Source organism: Protopterus annectens, chromosome 9.part0 (genome assembly GCF_019279795.1).
Source record: "Protopterus annectens isolate FY-2018-M chromosome 9.part0, PAN1.0, whole genome shotgun sequence".
NCBI lineage: Eukaryota > Metazoa > Chordata > Ceratodontiformes > Protopteridae > Protopterus > Protopterus annectens.
The window spans coordinates 1,767,592,746-1,767,614,418 of record NC_056743.1 but is presented as its reverse complement, the minus strand read 5'-3'; the positions used below and the strand labels follow the sequence as shown (position 1 = coordinate 1,767,614,418).

Below are 21,673 nucleotides of genomic sequence, written 5' to 3'. Positions count from 1 at the left end.
CCGAACAATGCCCCCCCCACCCGAGGCAAGAAGCATCCATGGTCAACGTGGCTTGGGGCGGGGGCATTACGAAGGGTCTCCCTTCTTGCAGCTCCCGTGAGTGAAGCCACCAGAGGAGGGAGTCCCTGCAAGCCCTGCTCAGGGGAATAGGGGTGTTCAACGGATGTAGCAACAGAGACCATTGGACTTGAAGGGTCCATTGCAGAATCCTCATTCGTAGACGTGCGTGTAGACAAAGACTGATTGCCGCCGCCACAGACCCTAGTGCTCTGAGGACTAACCCTGCTGAAGGAGCCGGGTTCTGAAGGAGGGCTAATACCTGACAAGACAAACTGTTCAACCTGTCCGGAGTTAGTAGGGCCAGAGAGAGGCGAGTGTCCAATTTGGCCCCTATAAATTCCAGAACCTGCACAGGATGAAGAAAGGACTTTTGAAGGTTTACCGAAATGCCCAAACTCTGGGCAAGAGTTAGAGCATAATCCCTGGCAACACACAGTTGATGCCTGCTGGAGGCGGTGAGGAGCCAGTCATCCATTTATGGAAAGACGTGAATGCCCTGGAGTCTCAGGTGGGCTGCAACCACTGCCATGACTTTGGTGAACACCCTAGGGGCTGAGGTGAGGCCGAATGGAAGAACCCTGAATTGATAATGACTGGCTCCCAGCCGGAAGCGGAGAAACCTCCTGGATCGTCTGTCCATCAAAATGTGGTAGTACGCATCCTTGAGGTCTATGGAGTACATCCAGTCATTCTCCCCAAGGAGGGAGAGAATTGATTGAAGAGTGACCATCTGGAATTTCTCTTTGGGAATGAACAGGTTCAGGGAAGAGAGATCTAGAATCGGTCTTAAGTCCCCCGTCTTTTTTGGCACCAAAAAGAACATGAAGTAATAGCCCAAGCTGAAATGGTCTGGGGGGACACGCTGGATGGCTCTTTTTTCTAGCAGCTTCAAAATTTCTGAAGCTGCCACCTCCCTTTGATCGGCTGGGACATCGGGGAGGCGCTTCATGGACGGGGGAAGGTTTAGGAAGGGGATGGAATAACCTCTGGATATGATTCGGAGCACCCATCGATCCGTCGTGATGGACTCCCAATTTAGTAGGTGCTCCGACAAATGCCCCCCGACTGCCTCCAGAGAAGGGCAGTCAGGTAAGCCCTCAGGGCTGTTGCACGGGTCTGTCTGAGAACGGTTCTCTAGACCCGAAATTACGCGGACCCCCTCTGCCTCTCCATCGGAGACCACCTTGTCCTCCTCTGCCTCTGAAGGACGAGGAGTCCAAAGCTGGGTGAGACTGCTGAGACTTCCGGAACCACATCTTCTTTTGTCCCCTCTGATTCCTCAAAAAGGATCGTTGAGGATTAGAGAAGCGGACTCCGATGGCAGACAGCGTCTTCCCATCCTTCTTGCTTTGGACCAGCGTCTTGCGTGCTGTCTTGCCAAAGAGTGATGAACCGTCAAAGGGCGCATTCGTGAAGGACACTTTAAAGGGTTCTGCAAAATCGCAAAGGTGGAGCCAGGCGTGACGCCACAAGACGACCCCGGCTCCATTAGCTCTAGCAGCTCCCTCCGTAGCATGGGAGAGTAGCTGCATAGACGTGTTCAAGATAGACTTCAGAGTGGCCATACGAGTCGAGAAAGTCTTCTTATCCTCGACCGTCATGGTCTCCGGCGGAGCTGCAGCGTATTCCTTTATTAGGTCTCGCTGTAGCCTGATAATGTGTGCCATGTAGTTCAGCACCCTTACAGAGAAGGTGGCTGAAGCAAACATCCGCTTCCCAATGCGGTCCAACGCCCGAGATTCCTTATCCGGAGGGTGGATAAAGGAACTCTCCTGCGCGAGTTCCTTCTTCGTGGCAGCTGCCACCAACACGGCATCCACAGGTGAACCCTTAGACCAGGCCTGCCTATCAGAGGGAGGGCTAAGAATTTTGTCTGGCCGTCTTGGAATTGGCTCCACGGTGTCGGGCTCCTTCCACGCCCTGGTAGTAATTAAGTCTACCAGGGGGTCGGCCGGAGGGGATACCCAGGAGGTAGACGGGCCTGCCTCAAATGCCTCCAGAAACACTGACTCGTCCGAGGAAGGTTTTTGGGCAGACCACCCCCCTCTAATTCGCAACATTTCCATGATGTCTCCAAAGGAGACATCCTCAGGGGGTGACCTTAGGGAACCTTCCCCTTCATCCAAATCCGTGTCTGTTGTGAGGGACTCAGAGGAGTCCAGGTGCCTCCTTTTACACTTCCATTTGCGAGTAATCTCCTTGGTGGGACTATCCGAGGAGGGCTCACCTACGGGGTCCTGTTCCTCTAAGGGAACTAACTGGAGGGTTTGATCAGGCTGTCCCAATGGTCGGATGATGGAGGATAGACCCAAATGCATAGGGAGGGTGGGAGGATCCGACGCCCGGACCGGGGATCTGGAAGACCTCGACAGAACCCTCTCCACTACCTCAAAAGCCGAGGGCGAGCTGCTTTCCCCGGCTCCAAAAGCAGGCTCAGAAGCAGGGATCGGTGTCGGAGCCAAAGCGGTGGGATCCGAGAGGGAAGTGTGCTCTGACCTGAAGGGCGCCGAAGACACACCAACCCCTACGGATCCGACATGCTCGAGAGTACAGTTGGCATCGAAGCTACCGGACCTATCGGCACCGACAAATCCCCGGCTCCGATGACTGCAAAACCCAAAAATGGGTTGGAGAAGGAGTGATCGGAGCAAAAAGGGGACTGCACTCCCCCCCTGAGGGGGGGGGGAGGCAGGAGCACCCCCATCTGCATCTGAGTCTGCAGAAATTGACGCATCATTTGATCCATGTCCGCATCAGTCAGGCTACTCGTAGACCTAGAAGATGTCATCGAGCCGGGCCGGGAGGGCCACCTCGATGACCTTGAGGGAGACTGGTACTCCTCCTCTGGCTCCGGCGAGAAACAAGGTGAATAGAGCTGAGTGAGAGAGGATCCGGAGGCCCTCGTGGAGGGACTAGAGACTTTAGATGGCTGGGCTGAGGGATGAGTCTCAGCCCGCCTTTTATGACTCTTGTGCTTCTCCCTATCTTTTTCATTATGCCTCTTCTCTCTTGAAGAGGCAGACGAGTCCCTTGATCTCTGCGCAGCCAAGGGAGGTTGAGTCCCAGGCAGAGTCGAGGGACCTAAAGGTACGGGGGCTGCGGTAGCAGCCTGTGCCTTAGAGGGAGAGGAAGAAGAAGTGTCCTGCGGTAACAAGCCCGCCAGGATCAACTTGTTCTTCCTATCCCTGATGGCCCGGGGGTTAAATGCTGCACATATCTGGCAGCTAGTGGATAGGTGGGCCACCCCCAGACACAAAACGCACTGAGTGTGGCCATCAGCCGGGGAAAGCTTATGGCCACACTCAATGCACTTAGAAAAGACGGCTTTGGGCCCTTCAGCCATCACACTAACACACCCAGACACTAAGGGGAGGGACAAAAATCAACAACTATAAACTAAAAATACCACAAAAAATAAAACTAAGACTATAATTTGACAAATAGGGACTAAACCACCCACACACTAACAAAAATTTAAAGGTTTTGTCTAACTTTTAACAAGATTCACTGAAAAGATCTCTCCCAGCCTAAGGAGCTCTTCACTAGTAGCTTCTTTCAGCCGCGGTAAACTCGATCTGAGGAAAGGCAGCATGTAGCGGGGGGTTATGGGTAAAGGGGAGGAGCTAGGAGCTCAGATCTTTTAGCTAGTAAAGCTGCCAGCTCACAGGTTGCAGAGCAAATGAAGTAACTACTTCAGATAGAGCATTAAAGTCAGCCTAGAAGAAGTAATAGTGACCATAGCACAGTGAAACAGATTCCATACAAACATTGTATAACTTCTATAGAGAATCAGATAGAAAACCCATACAAGGGTTTTTATAAACAAATTATCCTTCTTAATATTAGAGCTTAAAGAACCTATGTGTATAAAGAGCATTAAAGTCAGCCTAGAAGAAGTAATAGTTGACCATAGCATAGTGAAACAGATTCCACACAAACATTGTATAACTTCTGTAGAGAATTAGATAGAAAACCCATATGTTTTTTTATAAATACATTATCCTTCCTTATTATTAGAGCTTAAAGAACCTATGTGTATATAGAGCATTAAAGTCAGCTTAGAAGAATTGTTAACAGCATCAGGTGAGAGAGATAATTTGGTCATTTGGCAGAAGTATTGTGTGGACCCATTTTAGATTTAACTTGTTTTACTATGATTTTATTATTTATATGTCTACTCAATTTTAATTATTGCATTGATTTTACACTTGTATTTTTTAATTATTCAATTACTGCATGTATTTCATGCTTAGCTCTGAGGGATCCAAGCAACCATGGTTCTTCAAGTTTACACAGCACTGGAACAGCCAGGGAGAGGAGCACACAGGGAAGTACAGTTTCTCTAGTGGAAACCAGTGAAACCACTTCCTGTGCTTCCAGGCTGGGAGTGTGGCATTTTGCTGCCAATGTCTCTTGATGAAGTTAGGGATGTCTAGCACAGTCAGCTCATTGCACGACCTCTTCCTCTGCTAAGTTCAGCGCATGTGGGAAGACATGGCTAGAAAGGAAAAACTTCAAACCACAGCTGTTGGCTGTCTAAATGATGGCATTGCTCAGATGAACTTTGCCCCAGTGAGAGGGAATGAATGGGGCTGATTGGCTGGGAAGGGGATGATGACTGGCATATCTGGTGAAATGTCTAACCTGTGCAGTTTAGTATGTTGGCAAGAAAAAAAGATGTTTTCATAACAGAATATACAAACTTGACTATGATATTAGAAAAAAAAAATATTTCAGATTGCGTTGAAAGTAAACATAGCCAGATGTGCATGAACTTGAAGACATGTACGTTCTTTGGTTTAGAAAAGATATTCCATCATGAAAGTGGGGGTGACTAGGAAACATAACATGTTACTCTTATGTACTACCTAAAAATCAAGGATATACTTGGTTAATTTACACATGCACAATATAAGTTAGAAATGTAACCTATCAGTAAAGGATCTACCCTGTTTGTTAAGGGATGCATTCAGCCTGGACCACAGCCTGTCATTTAGAGCCATACTCTATTAAACTGGTAAATACTTTTGTTAACTGAGACTACAATTCATTAATCAAAAATACAGCCACTTACCTGAAGATGATTCAAAGTTCATTATATTGTTCATTTGGCACTCTGTCAATAGGTAAAACATAACATATTAAAATAGTTGCATGCTCTTAGCTCAGAATCTATTACTTTTATCAAATGTGTAAAGTCTTTTATACATGCACACTTAATTTCTGAATATAACCTGTAAACCAGAAATGCACAAAAGTTAGAACTGTCTGTCATCATATACATACCAAGGTGACAGTCTTCCACAGTTTATGAGCACCTTTACTTCTTTCTCTCTCTTATTATTTTTTTTTCTTTTTTAGTAATTTGACAGTTGGCAAAGAGAGTTAAGGCTATGAGCTATAGTTCCTGTAGAATGGGGTTTGATTTCTTATCCCTCATTTGCCTAGTGTAACCTTGAGCAAGTCATTTAACCAGAAAGTACTTGGGAGAGCTGGGATCAATGGTCCCCTGGACTGCAACTGTAGTACCTACTTATGAACCTTATTACAAGAGAGGTACATTAAATATCTAACTACACAAGGAAGAAGGCTTTCAACTTGATTGGCTCATGACCTGCATAAAATGATAATCTGTAATACCAAACCAAAATGCACCACATCCAAGCTGGCTCAATGGTGCAGGATAAATCCCTGACTGTGACCTAAATTTCTGATCAGCAAACCTGGTTTCTGAGTTCAGGGGGTTAGAAATTAGTGAGTGATGTTTTGCTAGTTCGCCTATGCCAAGTGGAGGGGAAAGGCATACTGACTGCATCCTGTAATGAAGACTGTGGGTCCTGGCCATAACATGGAAAATTCTAGGAAAATATGCTGAAAGATCATTCTTTTTAGTGATTAGTCTTGTGCATGCTTGTATGTGGGGCAAATATATGGGTAAGGGCATATCCAAAAAAAAAAAAAAAAAGTTCTTGATATTGTCAGGATAGCAATGTACCAGGAAGCCTTAATCACCTCTCCTTCTGCTCTTCTACATGGAGTCAGGATATCAGATTAACTGTCGCCAACTTTCTCGATTCAGTGCTAGACTCCTACCTTCTTCAACACTCATGCCTGACTGTCGCAGATCTTCTTTCACATGATCCATCCACCTCTTTGCTGGACAGCCTCACTTCCTCTTGGCTTCTTCCTGTCTGTCCCCAAATCTTCCTCACCAGATTGTCTTCTGCTTTTCTACACATGTGCCCAAACCACCGTAATCTGTTTTCTTTGATCTTTTCTGCAATTGGAGCTACTTTTGCTTCTCCTCTTATGTCCTCATTTCTTTGTCTGTCACACACTGTGCATCCTATCACCTTTCTCAGGCACTTAATTTCCGTCACCTCTAGCTTCTTCAACTGTTTTGCCTTTACTGCCCAGGTTTCTGTACCATACAGTAGTACTGGTCGCACCACTGTCTTGTACACCTTACTTTTCAGCTTCATTGGCATTCTTCTGTCATAGACCACACCTGATACTCTATACTAGTTGGCTGCAGCCCCTATGATTCTAGCTTTGACCTCTTCATTCACACTACCCTTCTCCTCAACTACTCCTCCCAGATACTTGAAGTTGTTTACCTGTTCCACTATCTTCCCTTCTATTTCTATTCTCAGCTTCTTCTGATTTCCCCAATTTGCTGCCATTACCACCATCTTATCTATGCTTAGTTTCATCCCATGTGTCTTCAGATTTGCATTCTCTTCTCCTATCTTTTGCTGAAGTTCTAGCTCAGAGTCTGCCTGTACTGCCACATCGTCTGCATACAGCAGCTTTGTTGATCCGTTCCCTCCAACCTGTTTGCTAATGTAGTCCATCACCAGTATGAACAGCAGTGGGCTCAAAGCTGAACCCTGATGTACACCCACACCCACTGCGAACCCCTCTGTGAGGCTGAACACCTTCCGTACTTGAGTCATTGGGTCCTTGTACATAGCCTGCACTAATTCTACCAATGTTTTTGGGACTTCAAACCACCACAGTACTGCCCAGATCAGCTTTCTTGGGATCTTGTCATATGCTTTCTCTAAGTCTAGGAATACCCAGCAGGACTCTCTCCTCATCTCTCGCTTCTTCTCAAGTATCTGTCTCAATGCAAACATCGAGTCAGTTCTGCTGCATCCTGATCTGAATCCAAACTGCTCATCTCCCATCTTACATTCTACTACTCTGCATATCCGTTTATCAATCACCCTGTCCAGAACTTTCATGCAATGTGATAGGAGTTTGATGCCTCCGTACTGCCCACAGTTGTGGATGTTCCCTTTGTTCTTGTACACTGGCATGCATATGCTTATTCTCCAGTCATCTGGAATATGCCTTTCTCTCCACACTGCTATTAGTACCCTCAGGAGCCATTTCTCCCCTATCTCACCCAGCATCTTTATCATATCTTCTGTGACCTCATCTGAGCCTGCTGCTTTCCTTGACTTCATCTTCCTTAGTGCTGTTCTTACTTCTTCTAAGGTGGGCTCCTCTTCTTTTCTCATTGTAGGCTGTTTCTGAGGCACTACAGTTTCTGTGGGGTTTTCTTCATTGAGAAGTTTGGAAATACTTCTTCCATCTGCCTTTGATGTCCTCAGGGCTGGTGAGCAGGTTGTTGCTGGCATCCCTTATGAAGGGTGTGTGATTATCTTTATCTTTCTGTCATTGCCTTGCAACCTGATGTAGTTTCTTTGTGCCCCTTACTAAGTCACTTTCCAGAAGCTGGTACAGTGTCTCCGATGCCCTATTTTTTGTTATTGCAACTTCTTTCTTAGCTTCTTTGTTAGTCAACCAGTAGTCCTTCCTGGCCTGGTCAGTCTTTTCTGTCTCCCACTTCTTCCTGCACTCCTCCTTTCTTTTGATGACTTCCTGGACTTCTGCATTCCACCACCAGCTTCCCTTATGTACCTTATTTCCATACCTGGCTTGGCCACATATCTTTTCTGTAGTCCTAACACATGCTGTTTTTAAGTGCTGCCATTCTTCTTCAACTCCATCTATTTCCTCCTCTTCTTGGGGTGCTAGAGCCCTAACTAATTCCTTGAACTGTTGTACTTTCTCTCCAGTCAACTTCCAGGTCTTTAGCCTGGTCTCTGTTGACCTTAGAGCCAGCTGATTGTGGCAACTAGCGGTTTATGCTGTGGGCCGACTGTTTCACTGGGAATAACTTTGCAATCATGGATTCTGCCCCTGTGCCTAGGAGGAAGCCTACCTGAGTTGCATGTTGACTACTCTTGTATGTGATCTTGTGACTGTCTCTCTTTCTTAACCATGTGTTGACTACTATCAAGCCATTTTCCAGACAGAAGTCTACAATGGTTTCTCCTTCTTTATTCCTGTTGCCCCACCTATGTGGACCCAGGCAGTCCTCTTATCCTGTTCTGTCTGTCCCGATATGTGCATTCAAGTCACCCATTATAGACACCAATTCATGTTGTCCTGCTTTATCTAGTAGGTCCTACAACTGCTGTCTGAATGTACTCTTTTCCTCACTATCACAACCCTGTTGTGGTGCATAGGCTGAGATTATGAATATTGCCCTATCATTACACTGGATTCTGAGTGCCATGAGTCTGTCATTAATTCTGATGATATCACTTACTGCCTTCTGAAGACTCTCTCTCACCACAATTCCTACACCCTTTCTAGCCTGCCCTCCACCTGAGTAGTAGACTCCGGATCCCAAGCCAAGTGGCTTTGCTGCACTCTCCTTCTCCTCTTCAGATTCCATAAATGCTCCTTGTCCCATGGGGCTACAGTCCAGCAGTAAGATGAATGAGATCCAAGGGTTCTTGCTATGAAAATTAAGGAGCAGCAGCAGGACATGTCTGATGGCCGACTGCAAGGGGCACCACAAATATAAAAAAAATGCAATACACCCAGTCTGCTGCCTGAAGTCTGCCACCAAAATCATTGTTTTCTTGGAAGTGCTCTTACCTAATGCTAAGATATCAAGTCACTTAAGACAAACACACACACAAAACACACACCACTACAGTTCTAATTTCTCCCAGATTTCTACATACCAAATTGCTCCAGTTATTGTAAAAAAAAAGTGCTGCTCCATAGGAGATATTATAGACATCCAAGAGATGAGATTCCAAGTGACACTGCTTACTTTGGCCTATCCTGTTTACAGCCCATTGGGAATGTTGTACTTAATAATGGGTCTAGGACGTTTGATCGAAAGATCAAAAGTCCAAAACCCACACGGCCAGGCATACTTACGCAAAAGTGCTTTTCACCTAAGCACTTTCGCGTAAGTATGCCTGTTTCCGAGGCCTTACTACGGTGTGGTTAAGGGAAAATACCCTTTTCCCCACTGTAGTGCGGTCTCGGAGGGAGAATATTAAAGTAGGGGGGATGGGGGCACATCCCCCCCACATGGGGGGTGCTGGCAAAAACGTTAATGTAGTGTTTTTTTTTTTTTTTGTTTTGTTTTTTTTTAATGAACACGCTTTAACAAAAGTGCTTTTTCAATAAAACTGCTTTCATTAAAGTGTGTTCATTGGTTATGGATTCAGACGTTTCATCATTCGATCAAACATCTTAGATCCTTTATAATACCAGAACAGCTACCAGATTAGCAACTGAAGGTAAGATGAGATAAATAATGTAAATAGTACCCTAGTTCTTCATAGCTGGAAAAACAGCAAAGAAATTGGAGCAATAAATTGCTACAGAAATTTTTTATGTACAGCAGACACAGTCTTTAATAACAGAGCCCTACACTGTATAGCATGGCTCCAAGCAAGTTGCGTATTTTTCTTTTTTGCAGGATCACTCATAAAAATAGGCATTTAGGTTTCCACCGCGTTGTTTTTGTTTTTATTTATTTACATTTGTTCACTGGGATAAGTCCGACTGGGCAAGATTGCCCGTTTTCAGTGGAGGTCCAAGGAGAAAATCTCCAAACATAGTGCATAGAAATTTACAATAAAAGTATACAAATCATACAGCATTACAAACATCATTAAATACAATAAAAGAAACACAGTGGTAAACAAGATAGCAAGCATAGAGAGTATATAGTAAAATTCTAAACAAATAAAGATAGAAAGTAACATTGAACTAAGGCAACATTTGTAGTAAAATGGATGTCTAGGTCATGACTACAACATTAATTAGGAAACAGAATTAAGACACATAACTAGGGACTGGCTGATATAGTACAAGACAGTAGCAGAAAAACAGAACGGTTGAGTGGAATATTATTAGATAAATATTTCAATTGGTGATTGATAGTGAAGGAATATGAAGATGAAATAAGTGGAAACAACAAAATACACAATGAACTGAAAGGGAAAGAATTTAAAGCAGAAATAAGAAAAAGAAAGACAGGTAGAGCAAAGGAGGTAAGATAGCAGAAAAGGAAGTGAGTTTAATAAGAAATGTAGATGTTATCTAGAGCCAATACAAGCACAAGATCAAGAGTTATGTAAATGTGCCTTAAGAAGGTGCTTAAAGTCATGTGTTTTGTATTGACCAGATGTTAAGCGGGAGGGCATTCCAGGCTTTAGCTACAGTAGTAGAATATATAGAATCCCCAGAGTTATATTTGTTTGTAGTTATTCAACCATTGCCTTATTGGTACTTTGTAGTAGTCGACTGCTTCTATAGTGGTGAAGGAGTCCTTGCAGGGAAGGGGTTTTATTAGGGTGATAGAGAATTTTGTGGGCCATGGTAAATTGGTTAATAGTGATAAGATTTGGTAATGCCAGCCAGGATAGTTTTCTAAGGGTTAGGCACTGATGGGATCTAAATGGTGAATCAGTAGCAAATTTTGCTATTTTGTTGTAGCAGACTGATAGTTTATTTAAGTCTGCTCTATTGGTTAGGACTGGAGGCATACAAAAGAGTGGAGAGAAGGTGGGTTCTTGCTATAATAACTTTACTTTCAGATGTTAGGTATTTTTTGCATCTATAGAGGGTACCTAGCTTTTTGTGCACCTTGCTGTTTTTTAATCATTCAGCCTGCACATTTATGCAAAGATGCTTACTTGCACAGATGTTTAAAATCCAAGCCAAAAGACACAAAGTACTTCCTGTGATCATTTCAGTTAGTAGTTTTGCAACAGTGTCTCACACATAGCACAGTCAGCATCAGAAGCTAGCAGCATATCTAAAGCACTGTCAACAGAATATAAAACGTTTCCATAAGTGAAAAAAAAACAAGTATAGCAGGGATGCCTACTCAGCAATAAGCACTGGAGGTTGTAGATGCCTATGTGTACGTAGCGAAAGCAATGAGAGGGAGAGAAAGACAGAATAAGCCAAAGGGACCTAATTAGCTATAACAGATGCAGCTGGTGCATTTTTTGTGTGTTCTGCTTTCAGCACTTCCTTCGACTGTGCAATTTTAAAGAGACCTGCAAATCTTTAGGCAAGACAATAAGCAAATTTAGATTTCCTTACAGCAGAGGAATGGAATGCTTACCAGTGACAGTTTTAAAGAACAGTACCCTTAACTTATTGGACAAAACTAAGATTAAAAAAAGGGAAACATTGATGTTAGATAAAGTATGACCACTGGAAATAAAGGTGTGCTGTATAACTCTTAGCTAATCTCAACAGACTGTTAAGAGGCATGTCCCCTAGCAAAATATATAGGAACATGCACCTGCATTGTGGGAGACTTGGACAAATATGAAACAGGCCAAGACACACATACCAAAATCAAGTCTTATGAATAGCAGCTGAAAACTGTGCATCCAATAAAATGATGCTTTAATGTTCTCATTTACTGTTAATATTCACTGATATGCTATCCAATGACTGCTTTATCCTATTAAGAGGCATGGGGGAGCCAGAGCCTATCCCAAAAAGAAGCTGGCATAAGTTGGATAACTAATCCTTGATCAGATAATAGACTCCAGCAATACACACACACACACACACACACACACACACACACACACACACACACACACACACACACACACACACACATACATGCACATACATTCACACACAATATGGAGGCAAGTCAATGCACAAGTGGCATATCTTTGGGATATGGAGGAAACTGGAGCACCCAGTAAAAACCTATATAAACACAGGCAGGACATAAGAGAATCAATACACAGAGAAGGAAACCTAGTCAAGAACCGAACCAGAAAACCAAGCATTATGAGGTAACAATGCTTAATACTGCAGCACTGTGCAGCCCACTTGTTAATATTCATTAGACCATTTCTTATTAAACATTAAGATTTCTGAGACCCCTTTTTGCAGAAAGGACACTTTCTATACTCAGCATTTTAATAGATATATATTTATCCTTTGTTGGTCAGGTTAGTTTCACTAGGCAAGTAGCCTCTTTTCAGAGGAGAGACAAGATGGTATTTATAATACTTGGGGAATTTTGGCCAGGGTATTGGAGAACTTCCCCTACTTTTTTAATTGGTGCCATGGGATCTTTTATATCCACATGAGCTACCACCAACTCAATCAGATGGAACTTCAGTTTTATGTCTCATCTGAAGGATGGCACACTCAGGAATGCAGCACCCCCCTTCTGCTGCACTGCAAACGATATGATAAAATGTTTTACCATCTCTTTTAGATGTTTCATTTCAAATGAATTATAAAAGTTCCAAATGTACATTTAACAGTGACTATAAAGTCTTCCCATTCTTTGCAAATGTCTGCATTATGGGAGCTTCCATATGCATTATTATGAGTTTCAAAGCAGTCCAAGAGCTTTTAACTGTACCCCCTGGCTGCCGAGTTATTATCCTGCTACATCAGTACCAAATGCAATAGTGCAACTATAATGCTGAAGCTGCAGTGTCAAAGTGGTTCATTTAGGTTAACTAGTTTAGGAAAGTGGGTGGCTCTATGAATGAGGGATCTGCACAGAAGAATAATTAATTGCAAGTTAAACACCATTAACCAAACAGATTTCTTTATAAACGCTACCACAAATATTGTATAATGCTCCCTTTTTTTGGGTTGAGTTATAACTCATGATAAAACATAAAGTACATTGCAAAATTCTGATGGACAATTTGCAAACAATGGTTGTTAATTTTCTTGGCATGTGTATATGCCCAGAATGGACATATGTTTGATAACCATCTACTTATTTTCATATAAGACAGGATACCAAAAAGGTGGTTACTGGTTCTGTGGGTAGAGAAAAAGAGGAAGCAATATGTGTTACATATTCTATATCCTCAGCACGTCCCTGAATGTTGGGCCCACCCGTCAAGGCAGCTGCTTAATTCACATCAATATAGTGCTGATCTCAGGTTTTGAAAGGAAAAGGTTTATATGACTATAGCCTGCTGCACTAGGAAAATGAGGGTCAGTATTGAGATGCAGGAAATTCATGTCATGAGCTGTGTTATACTACCATATCAAGTCAACAGGACTTGGCATGTGTGATAGTTACAATGTGTAGATGTAGCGCAGCTCCTGTGAATCCAAAGTCATTTCTCGGTGGCGTATTCCCCATCCCTGTAACTACTGAATGACATTTTTATCACAAGCTGCAGCCACATTCACGGCAGCATGCAATATTAAAGTGGGTAGCTGAAGTGCATATTTCAAGGGTGTTTGTGCTTGCATGTGCATGTGTCCATCTGCGCACATGAGAATTCATTGTTTGGTGAATGTAGAATTTTCATTATGCTTCCTTTAGAACTCTGCTGTCTTGTAGACATCTCAATCAGACAGTTACTTCTTAACAAGAAGACAATCATCTCTGCCTTCCTGCATTGCATCGTTTCAATGCTAAGATGAGCTAGGCTTTGGTGTAAAGAAGTAAAATGCCAGGAAACGTATGAGTAGGTGAAGGTTATAGCTGCAAACTACAACCGAAAAATTAAACATAAAACATTGAATAAAAATATGAAGCAAAGATAAAATATTGATCAAATATATTAATTCTAACTTTACTCAATGTATTTCATTTGTTTCCCTTATTTATCGTTTAGGTCAAAGCTTAGGATACGGGTTTGTGAATTATGTGGACCCTAATGATGCAGACAAAGCCATTAACACACTGAATGGCCTCAAGCTACAGACCAAAACAATCAAGGTACATTTTTGTTTACAAAAGAATTTCTCTGGATATTTCATTTTGTAAAGCTTGGTTAAAATGTATATTAATTGTGTAAAAGCTGGGCACTGAGTTTCCACAGCTCTATATTACAGTTTGGTCATTTCAAGTGTAAATAACTTTTAGTTGTAATGTTATACAACTGCAGATGGAAGAAATGATCAAAGCTACTGTCATACAGAAACTTAAACAGCTTTTCTTCTTACTCTGACAAAACAAGTCTGGAAGTAATACTCTCTGTGGCTCGCTGGTCACAAAATCAGTCATTTCCATGTATAAAGTAATATAGCAGTGGTCAGGTTTTATAGTCTAAGGAAGCCTGAAACAGGTTGTGTAACTCCAGCTGTGTAACAAAAGAAAACAAAAGAGAAACCTTTTCATAAAAATGTGATTAAGGAATGTCCATAAAATTGATAAGGCTTCACTGTGAAATATTTATAAGATAATAATAAAACCAGAAATATACTGGGCAAGACTGCTCATTTTTCTATCAACTACATGACTTTATGCATACTAGCAGTTACCACTGATATGCAAATATTACAAAAGCAAGAAACAGAATATACTGCACCCATTTTCAAAATCTCCAGTCAAGTGACTAACAGAAAAATAATTTACTACAGTTATTGACAATTAGCAAATGCATTGCGAAGTATTATTTTCACATTGTTAACTTTACTTATAAAGCTTTTAGCATGATTTTTTTCCCTTGGCTATGAGAGATGCTGATTAGAGACTGTGTCATAGCTTTGTGACTGACTTACGCAGCTCCAACACCTTTGCCTGGTAGCATAATTCTGTGACTGGAGTTTAAATCTTTTAATGTAATCCCATTACTGGAAATAACACTTGTGCTATGCATGGACAAGAATCCTGTAATATTACTCTGTGGCTAGGATATCTGATGGACCCTGATATCAGCCTTCTGATATAACTCAGTTGGTGAATGCAATACCTGTGACAGTTGCATCATGAGGCTTTCAACATAACACTTTGGCCAGAATGTGACACATTTGCTGGTTCCAGACATGAGGACCTGATACAAGTCCTGTAATTAAATTTGTCACTGCGATACAACAGTTGTACTGGTACAAGGTGATGAGTCCTGTAAAAAGTTTGTTGCTGGGATGTGACACAGTCACAAATAAATAATGTTACATAGGTTCATAGGTTGGTACTAGGCTATTGGCCCTAGGGCGTCTACAAGTCTAGCCATAACAATTCCCTGGCTATTTCTTCCCACAATATTTACTTCCCTTGATCCCTGTCTAGCAGGGCGATTGACGTGATCCCTGGGGTGAATTTCATATCTCCCATCCAATCATCAAGGTTCCTTTTGAAGAGGGCCAAAGAAGTGCTCTGCTTGACATGTCAGGGCAGACTATTCCAGAGTCTGAGGAGCCTCTGGGTCAGGAAACTATCCCTCCAGCACGTTTTGTTTATTGTGATGACAAGGTTTAGATCCCTGGAGCATGTGGCTCTGAGGGACTGGGATTTCTTTGTGTAGCATGTCCAACAGCTCTGGGTTTGACATGGCCTTGTATGTTAAACAGAGATCGCCTCTGGGTAGACAATATGCGACAGAGTATAGCTGGAGTTTTTTTAGTCGATCAGCATAATTCAGTGAATGGCACAAAACACTTGTTCTATGCAAAGAACTGTTAATATGAAGTGATACTCATGCTGTTCCCAAGCAGAAGGCTAGTTACATAGCTCTGTGGCTGGAATGTGGCATTTGTGTTGTGCCCAAACACAAGTTCAGTTACCTATCTCCATCTTGTGATGTGCCTAGGAATAAGTCATATTACTCTGTGGCTAGGCTGTGACACCTGTGCTGTGATGAGCTTTACCCAGGCACAAGTCTACAACTCTGTTGCAGGAACATGACACATGTGCTATATTCAGACTCAAGGCCAGTTGCGTAACTCTGTGGCTGGGATATGACACTTGTTTTGTGCACGGACTAATCATATAATATAGCTGTTGATGGGATGTAATGCTTGTCCTGTGCCCAGGCACAAGTCAACATAAAAATGTGGCTAGGATATGACACTTGTGCTTTGCCAAGCCCCTAGTCCAGTTACATAACCCTATGGCTGGCATGTGAAACTTGTGCTGCTCACACAGATGAGTCCTGTAATATCAGTCTTGTCATGGCTCTTTTACTAGTTTCAGAGATACCATAAATCTATGACAAGGATATAACATAGAGAATTATGATCAAGTTTCCGATCATAACCAGTTTGTTATGCATTTGAGACATGAATGCCGACAAAATCAACTCGAGTGAAGCTTGAGAAGTGAATCTTGGCATCTGTTTGCAACCAGGGGTGCAACCATACTGGATCTGGTCCTCACTAATATGGGAGAGTGCTGCACACCCCCTAGTGTAATGTCTTCTCTGGTAAGGTCAGACCACAAAATGGTCTCCTTTGAAGTAAAAATAAAACCTGGAACCCCAGCTAGTAACGGAATATTCAAGAACTACTCTAAGGCTTCCTACTATTAAGTGATAGCCTGGCAGGATTTTAAGCCCCCATAAACCCTGAGAACACTGTTGCATACTCAGAACTGTTCATAGAAACCCTATACAAGAATGTTAGTTTTTACTCATCAGGAAGAACTACAGAACTAACTCAAAAAACAAGCCATCATGTTGGAATCACACCATCAATACACTGTATAACAGAAGGACGAAAATCATGGCAAAATTAGTAGGTACAGCACCCAACAAGATAAAACCACTCTCATCAAACTAAACCGACAACCTGAAGGACAAATAAAGTCTGCCAAAGCCAAGTTTCAGGTAAATTTTACCTCTCAGACCAAGGGCAACCACAAGGCATTCTTTAACTATGTTTGCAACCTCAAATGCAATACACAACTGTGTGTAGAGCTCATTGTTAATGAAGCCACCTATACTGAGCCAGAAGATACAGCAAAAATGCTGGTTGACAAATTCACTCCAACTTTAACCCTCTCTCCCCTCAAACCTCCCTCAGGAAATAACATCATAATTCTCCCTCCTATCACTAGGGAATGAGTTCTTAATGCTGTCTCTAAGGTCAAGAACACTGCATCAGTGGGCCAGACAATATCCTAGGATGCTTTCTAAATAGCATGAAACATGACCTATCAGGGCCTCTGGAGATGCTATTAACTGTAGCCTCCAAACAGGCTTTGTGCCTCATGAATGGAAAACAGCAATAGTCATCCCTCTGTATAAAGGTGGGCCATCTACAGACCATGGAAACTACAGACCCATAAGTCTCACTAGTTTTATATGCAAAGTCATGAAAAGAATTAGCATGGAAATGACCAATAGAATACCTTCAGAAACTGAGCCCAACCCAATTTCGTTTCATCAAGGGCAAGTCATGCCTACTCATGCTGGTGGACTTCTTTAAGAAGGTCAACAAAGCAATGGATGATGGTAAAATTTTTCACACTGCCTACCCTGATCTGGTCAAGGCATTTGACAAAATACCCCACTTGGGCATTGCTGACAAACTCAAGAGTTTAGGTACAAGCCCTTATGTCACTCAGTGGATAGCCAGCTGGCTCTCAGACAGAACCCATGAAGTTAGAACTGGGGAGTCCACCTCTACAAACAGGCCAATTAAAAACAGAATCCCTTAGGGATCAGTCCTGGAACCACTCTTTTTTGGCACTTAGTTCTCTGAAGTCAAGGCCAATGTCAATGGCCTCTGGCTGATTAAATATGCAGATAATTGCAAATTAGAGCTGTCACTGAATCTCTCACTGATACAAATGTTCTCCAGAAAGGGCTGACTCAAACAAATAACTGGTTTCAGAGCAATGGACTAAAACTAAATGTCAAGAAATGCATGACAGTATCCTTTGGGAAGTTATCCACCCCTGGTAACTATCATATTGACAACACACCCCTAAGAGATGACTCAGTAGTCAGGGACTTGGGGACACACATAGACAGCAATCTAGCCTTTGATCATGTGTCTGCAGTAGTGAGGAAATTATTCTATGCTGTGCAACTTATAAACAATGGTATGGCCTCTAGGTCCAAGGAAGTCTTTGTTCTGCTGTATTTGACATTCATCACACCTATCATTGAGTACAATCCTCCCACTGGTATGTACCTAACTAGGCTTATCCAACAACTGGGACATCTACAGAGGTTCCTCACTAAAAGATTACAGGACAAAAGTAACATGTCCTATGCCAGCCACCTCTAGGCCCTATCCCTGTATTCTGTCTCCTACAGGCTGTTGACAGGAGATCTGGCATACAAGGGACTGTCAGACCCCACCCTGATGGACCTCCTGTATATCCACAAAACAAACAGCATCAAAATTACCCATTCTAAAGCCTTACACTTTGAATGTGAATAAACAGGACCTGCAGAGAGACTACTCCTTCTCTGGAATAGGCTCCCTGTCCATGTGAAGCAGAGTTCCTCCCTAACTCATTTCAAGTGTAACTTGGACAACTGGATGGGAAATAGGAAATTAATATTCCTGGTTTGACATCTATGTCTTTAATGGACACAGGCTGCCTATAAATGGTTCATTTCCTATGGCTCTGCTTGTAAATCTCCCAAGCCCTTGCTTATACTTTTCAAGGGTACCAGAACATGTCAGAAGTTTGGGATGTATGGCTAGTTTTAAAAAGGCCCTGTGGTTATTAGCCTAGTAAACACCTATGAACCTATAAAGTGTTTATGTCAATATTTGCTAAGAGAATGACAGAGATATTACCAAAATTGATAGACATGGACCTATGTGGTTTGTGGAAAGGATATGAACAACTGATAAGAGTAATAGAACAGTAATGATCCAGAAAGTATCAAGGCATAAAAAGCATTATTATTGCTGGTCAGTCTGGATGCAGTGAAAGCATTTGATGGGGTCTGTTGGAACATTATGGGAAGGGCAAGGGCAATACGTGCATTTACTAATAAACTAATAGTGTTAATAAGGAATATCTACAAATAATCAGAGGCAAGAATAAAGATGGAACACTCTCTTTCTGATACAATGAGTTTGAAAAGAGGAACTAGGCAAGGATACCGTTGTTATTGTTAACTCAATGATCAACATTTGGAGCCTTTAGCACAGAAAATAACAGTCTCACAATGTTAAAGATATAAATGATCTGGTAATAAGAAAAGGTTGTGTTTTTTTATTCAGACGATATTATCTTTTACTTAACAAATCCAAATGAGATGCCCTGGTACTGAGGAATATTTTGAGATGGTTTTAAGCATTTTTAGGATATATAATAAATGAGGATAAAATAAAGGCTACAGCTGAAAGTTCTCTGCCAACACATGAGCTAGTTCAACAGTGCCCATATTTATAGAGACATGATAAAATGAAGTATCTAGGTATATGGATTAAAATGATTTTGGTGCAGCAGACATGGTATGTGTGACAAGACCCAGTAGAAGTAAAAATTAAAAGAATAAAAGACTGGAAGCGTATGATAATGGTTGCAGATAATAAGATACAAAGCATGGAAATAGTTATATTTCCTTTGGTCAAATATATACACACACACACACATATATATATATATATATATATATATATATATATATATATATATATATATATATATATAAGCTAGGTGTATTTTTATTAGACAGAAAAAAGCTGTAGGCAACAATTAACAAAAAGTTGAAGGATGCTATTTGGGAGGGGAAGACAGCAGGAGTTAAATGGAATAAGTTAATTTTTCCTATAGCGTAAAATAATCTAGGGCTACCTAATTTGAAAGGGTATTTTAAAGCCACACAATTGAGGCTGAGATATATATATATATATATATATATATATATATATATATATATATATATATATATACCATATTTTTTCGTAAATAAGGCCTAGCATGGTTTTCCAGGGTGGTCATGATATAAGCCCTACCACAAACATAAGCCCCAGTTAAGATCATCAACAACACACGACGGACGTGTTGAATTATAAAATAATATTATTGATACCCGTTGACTAAGGTTATCATACTCTGCTCGTCATTTTCAGACCATTCAGACACCCAACTTCTTCTCTTTGCAGAAAGTCGTAAGATTCTTTCCGTGGGAGTCCTCCACAATTCTTACTGTAACCCTAATCATCACTCACACTTGACAGTTGAGATCCGTGGTCCATAAACACTGGTAGGTGTGCTTTGATTGGTCAAAGTACTGACAACGTGTGTAAAACACACGCACTTGATAACGAACGGCTGTGGTTGTGTCTTCTTAACCGTCGCCATTTTGTGTTGCCACTCCAGTCTCATAAGTATTCAATTAACCCCCCCCCCACACACCAGACAAGATGAGTGCAAAAAGAAAGAGCTATTCCATCGAGTACAAGAAAAGAATCATGGAGGACTACTGGGGAAAGAATCTGACGGCTTTCTGCAAAGAGAAGAAGTTAGATCTCTGAATGGTCCAAAAATGGTGTGCAGCGTACAATAACCTCAGTCAACAGGCCGACGAGGGAAATGCTAAGAAGTGCAAGTGTGGATCAGGCCGGCAACCATTACTTCTTGAGATGGAAGACATCATCTGTGAATGGATTGCTAACAGGAGAGCAAAGGCTTTGGTTATGCACAGGGCTGATATTCAAGCATTTTTCCTTGCAATGGCACCACAGTTAGAAATATCCCCAGAAGAATTCAAAGCATCACAACATTGGCTGGATGGCTTCCTTCAGCGATATGAACTGTCTCTAAGAAGATCAACAACACTGTTCAAGCTGGAAGATACTGAAGTTATTAAACGTGCACTTGTGTTCAAGTCCTTTGTTGATGGCATTGATTTTTCTAAATACCAACTCTCCAACGTGATTGCTATAGATGAAACTGCAGTGTTTATGGGCCAAGGATCTCAAACAACAATTGATCAGAGGGGAGCCTCGTCAATCTACATTCCCTCCACTGGTTACTGCACGTGTTAATTGTATTTTGGCAATTCTAGATGGAAAGAAATCCCCACCTCTAATCATTAGTAAGGGCAAGAAAGATAAGATTGAAGGTGTTTCAGGCATTTACATTCTTGAAACAGAAAAAGCCTGGTGCACACAAGCAGTTATAAGGAAGTGGGTCGATGTAATGCTGCAACTTGTTTTGGGAGGTGGCGAAAGAGTTCTGCTAGTCTAGGATTCAGCCAGCACTCACCATGCTAAAGACATGAAGAAATTCCTTGAACCGAGAAGAATCGATCAAATAATGATTCCCACAGGAATGACTGCCTATCTCCAGACTCATAAAATTACAATAAACAAGCCATTCAAGGACCATTTGTGCATGGAACTCAATGACCACATTGAAAATAGAATGGAGAGAAATCAGCATGGAAACTTTAAGAAGCCTAGCCTGCAAGAGGCTTGGGTGAAAAATTCATGGGATAAAATCACTGACAGCTGTGTTGCTGATTCACTACGAGCAGGCTACTTCGACAAGCATTATTGTCAGGCCGGAATTCAGGGGTTGGGGACTTATGACAATGTTCCAGAAGAAGGTGACATGACTGTATTTGAATAA

The 21,673-nt window shown here is 42.0% G+C and overlaps 1 protein-coding gene across 7 annotated transcripts in view; it reads left to right on the top strand.

The window, feature by feature from the left end:
* The window catches only part of ELAVL3 (ELAV like RNA binding protein 3), a 439,048-nt gene that overhangs the window by 226,862 nt on the left and 190,513 nt on the right, over positions 1-21,673 (top strand). For all 7 annotated transcript variants that reach the window (XM_044084625.1, XM_044084629.1, XM_044084627.1 and 4 more), the window contains one exon: positions 14,022-14,125. In XM_044084625.1, coding sequence (XP_043940560.1) covers positions 14,022-14,125 — 104 coding nt within the window. The remainder of the gene's footprint in view (positions 1-14,021; positions 14,126-21,673) is intronic.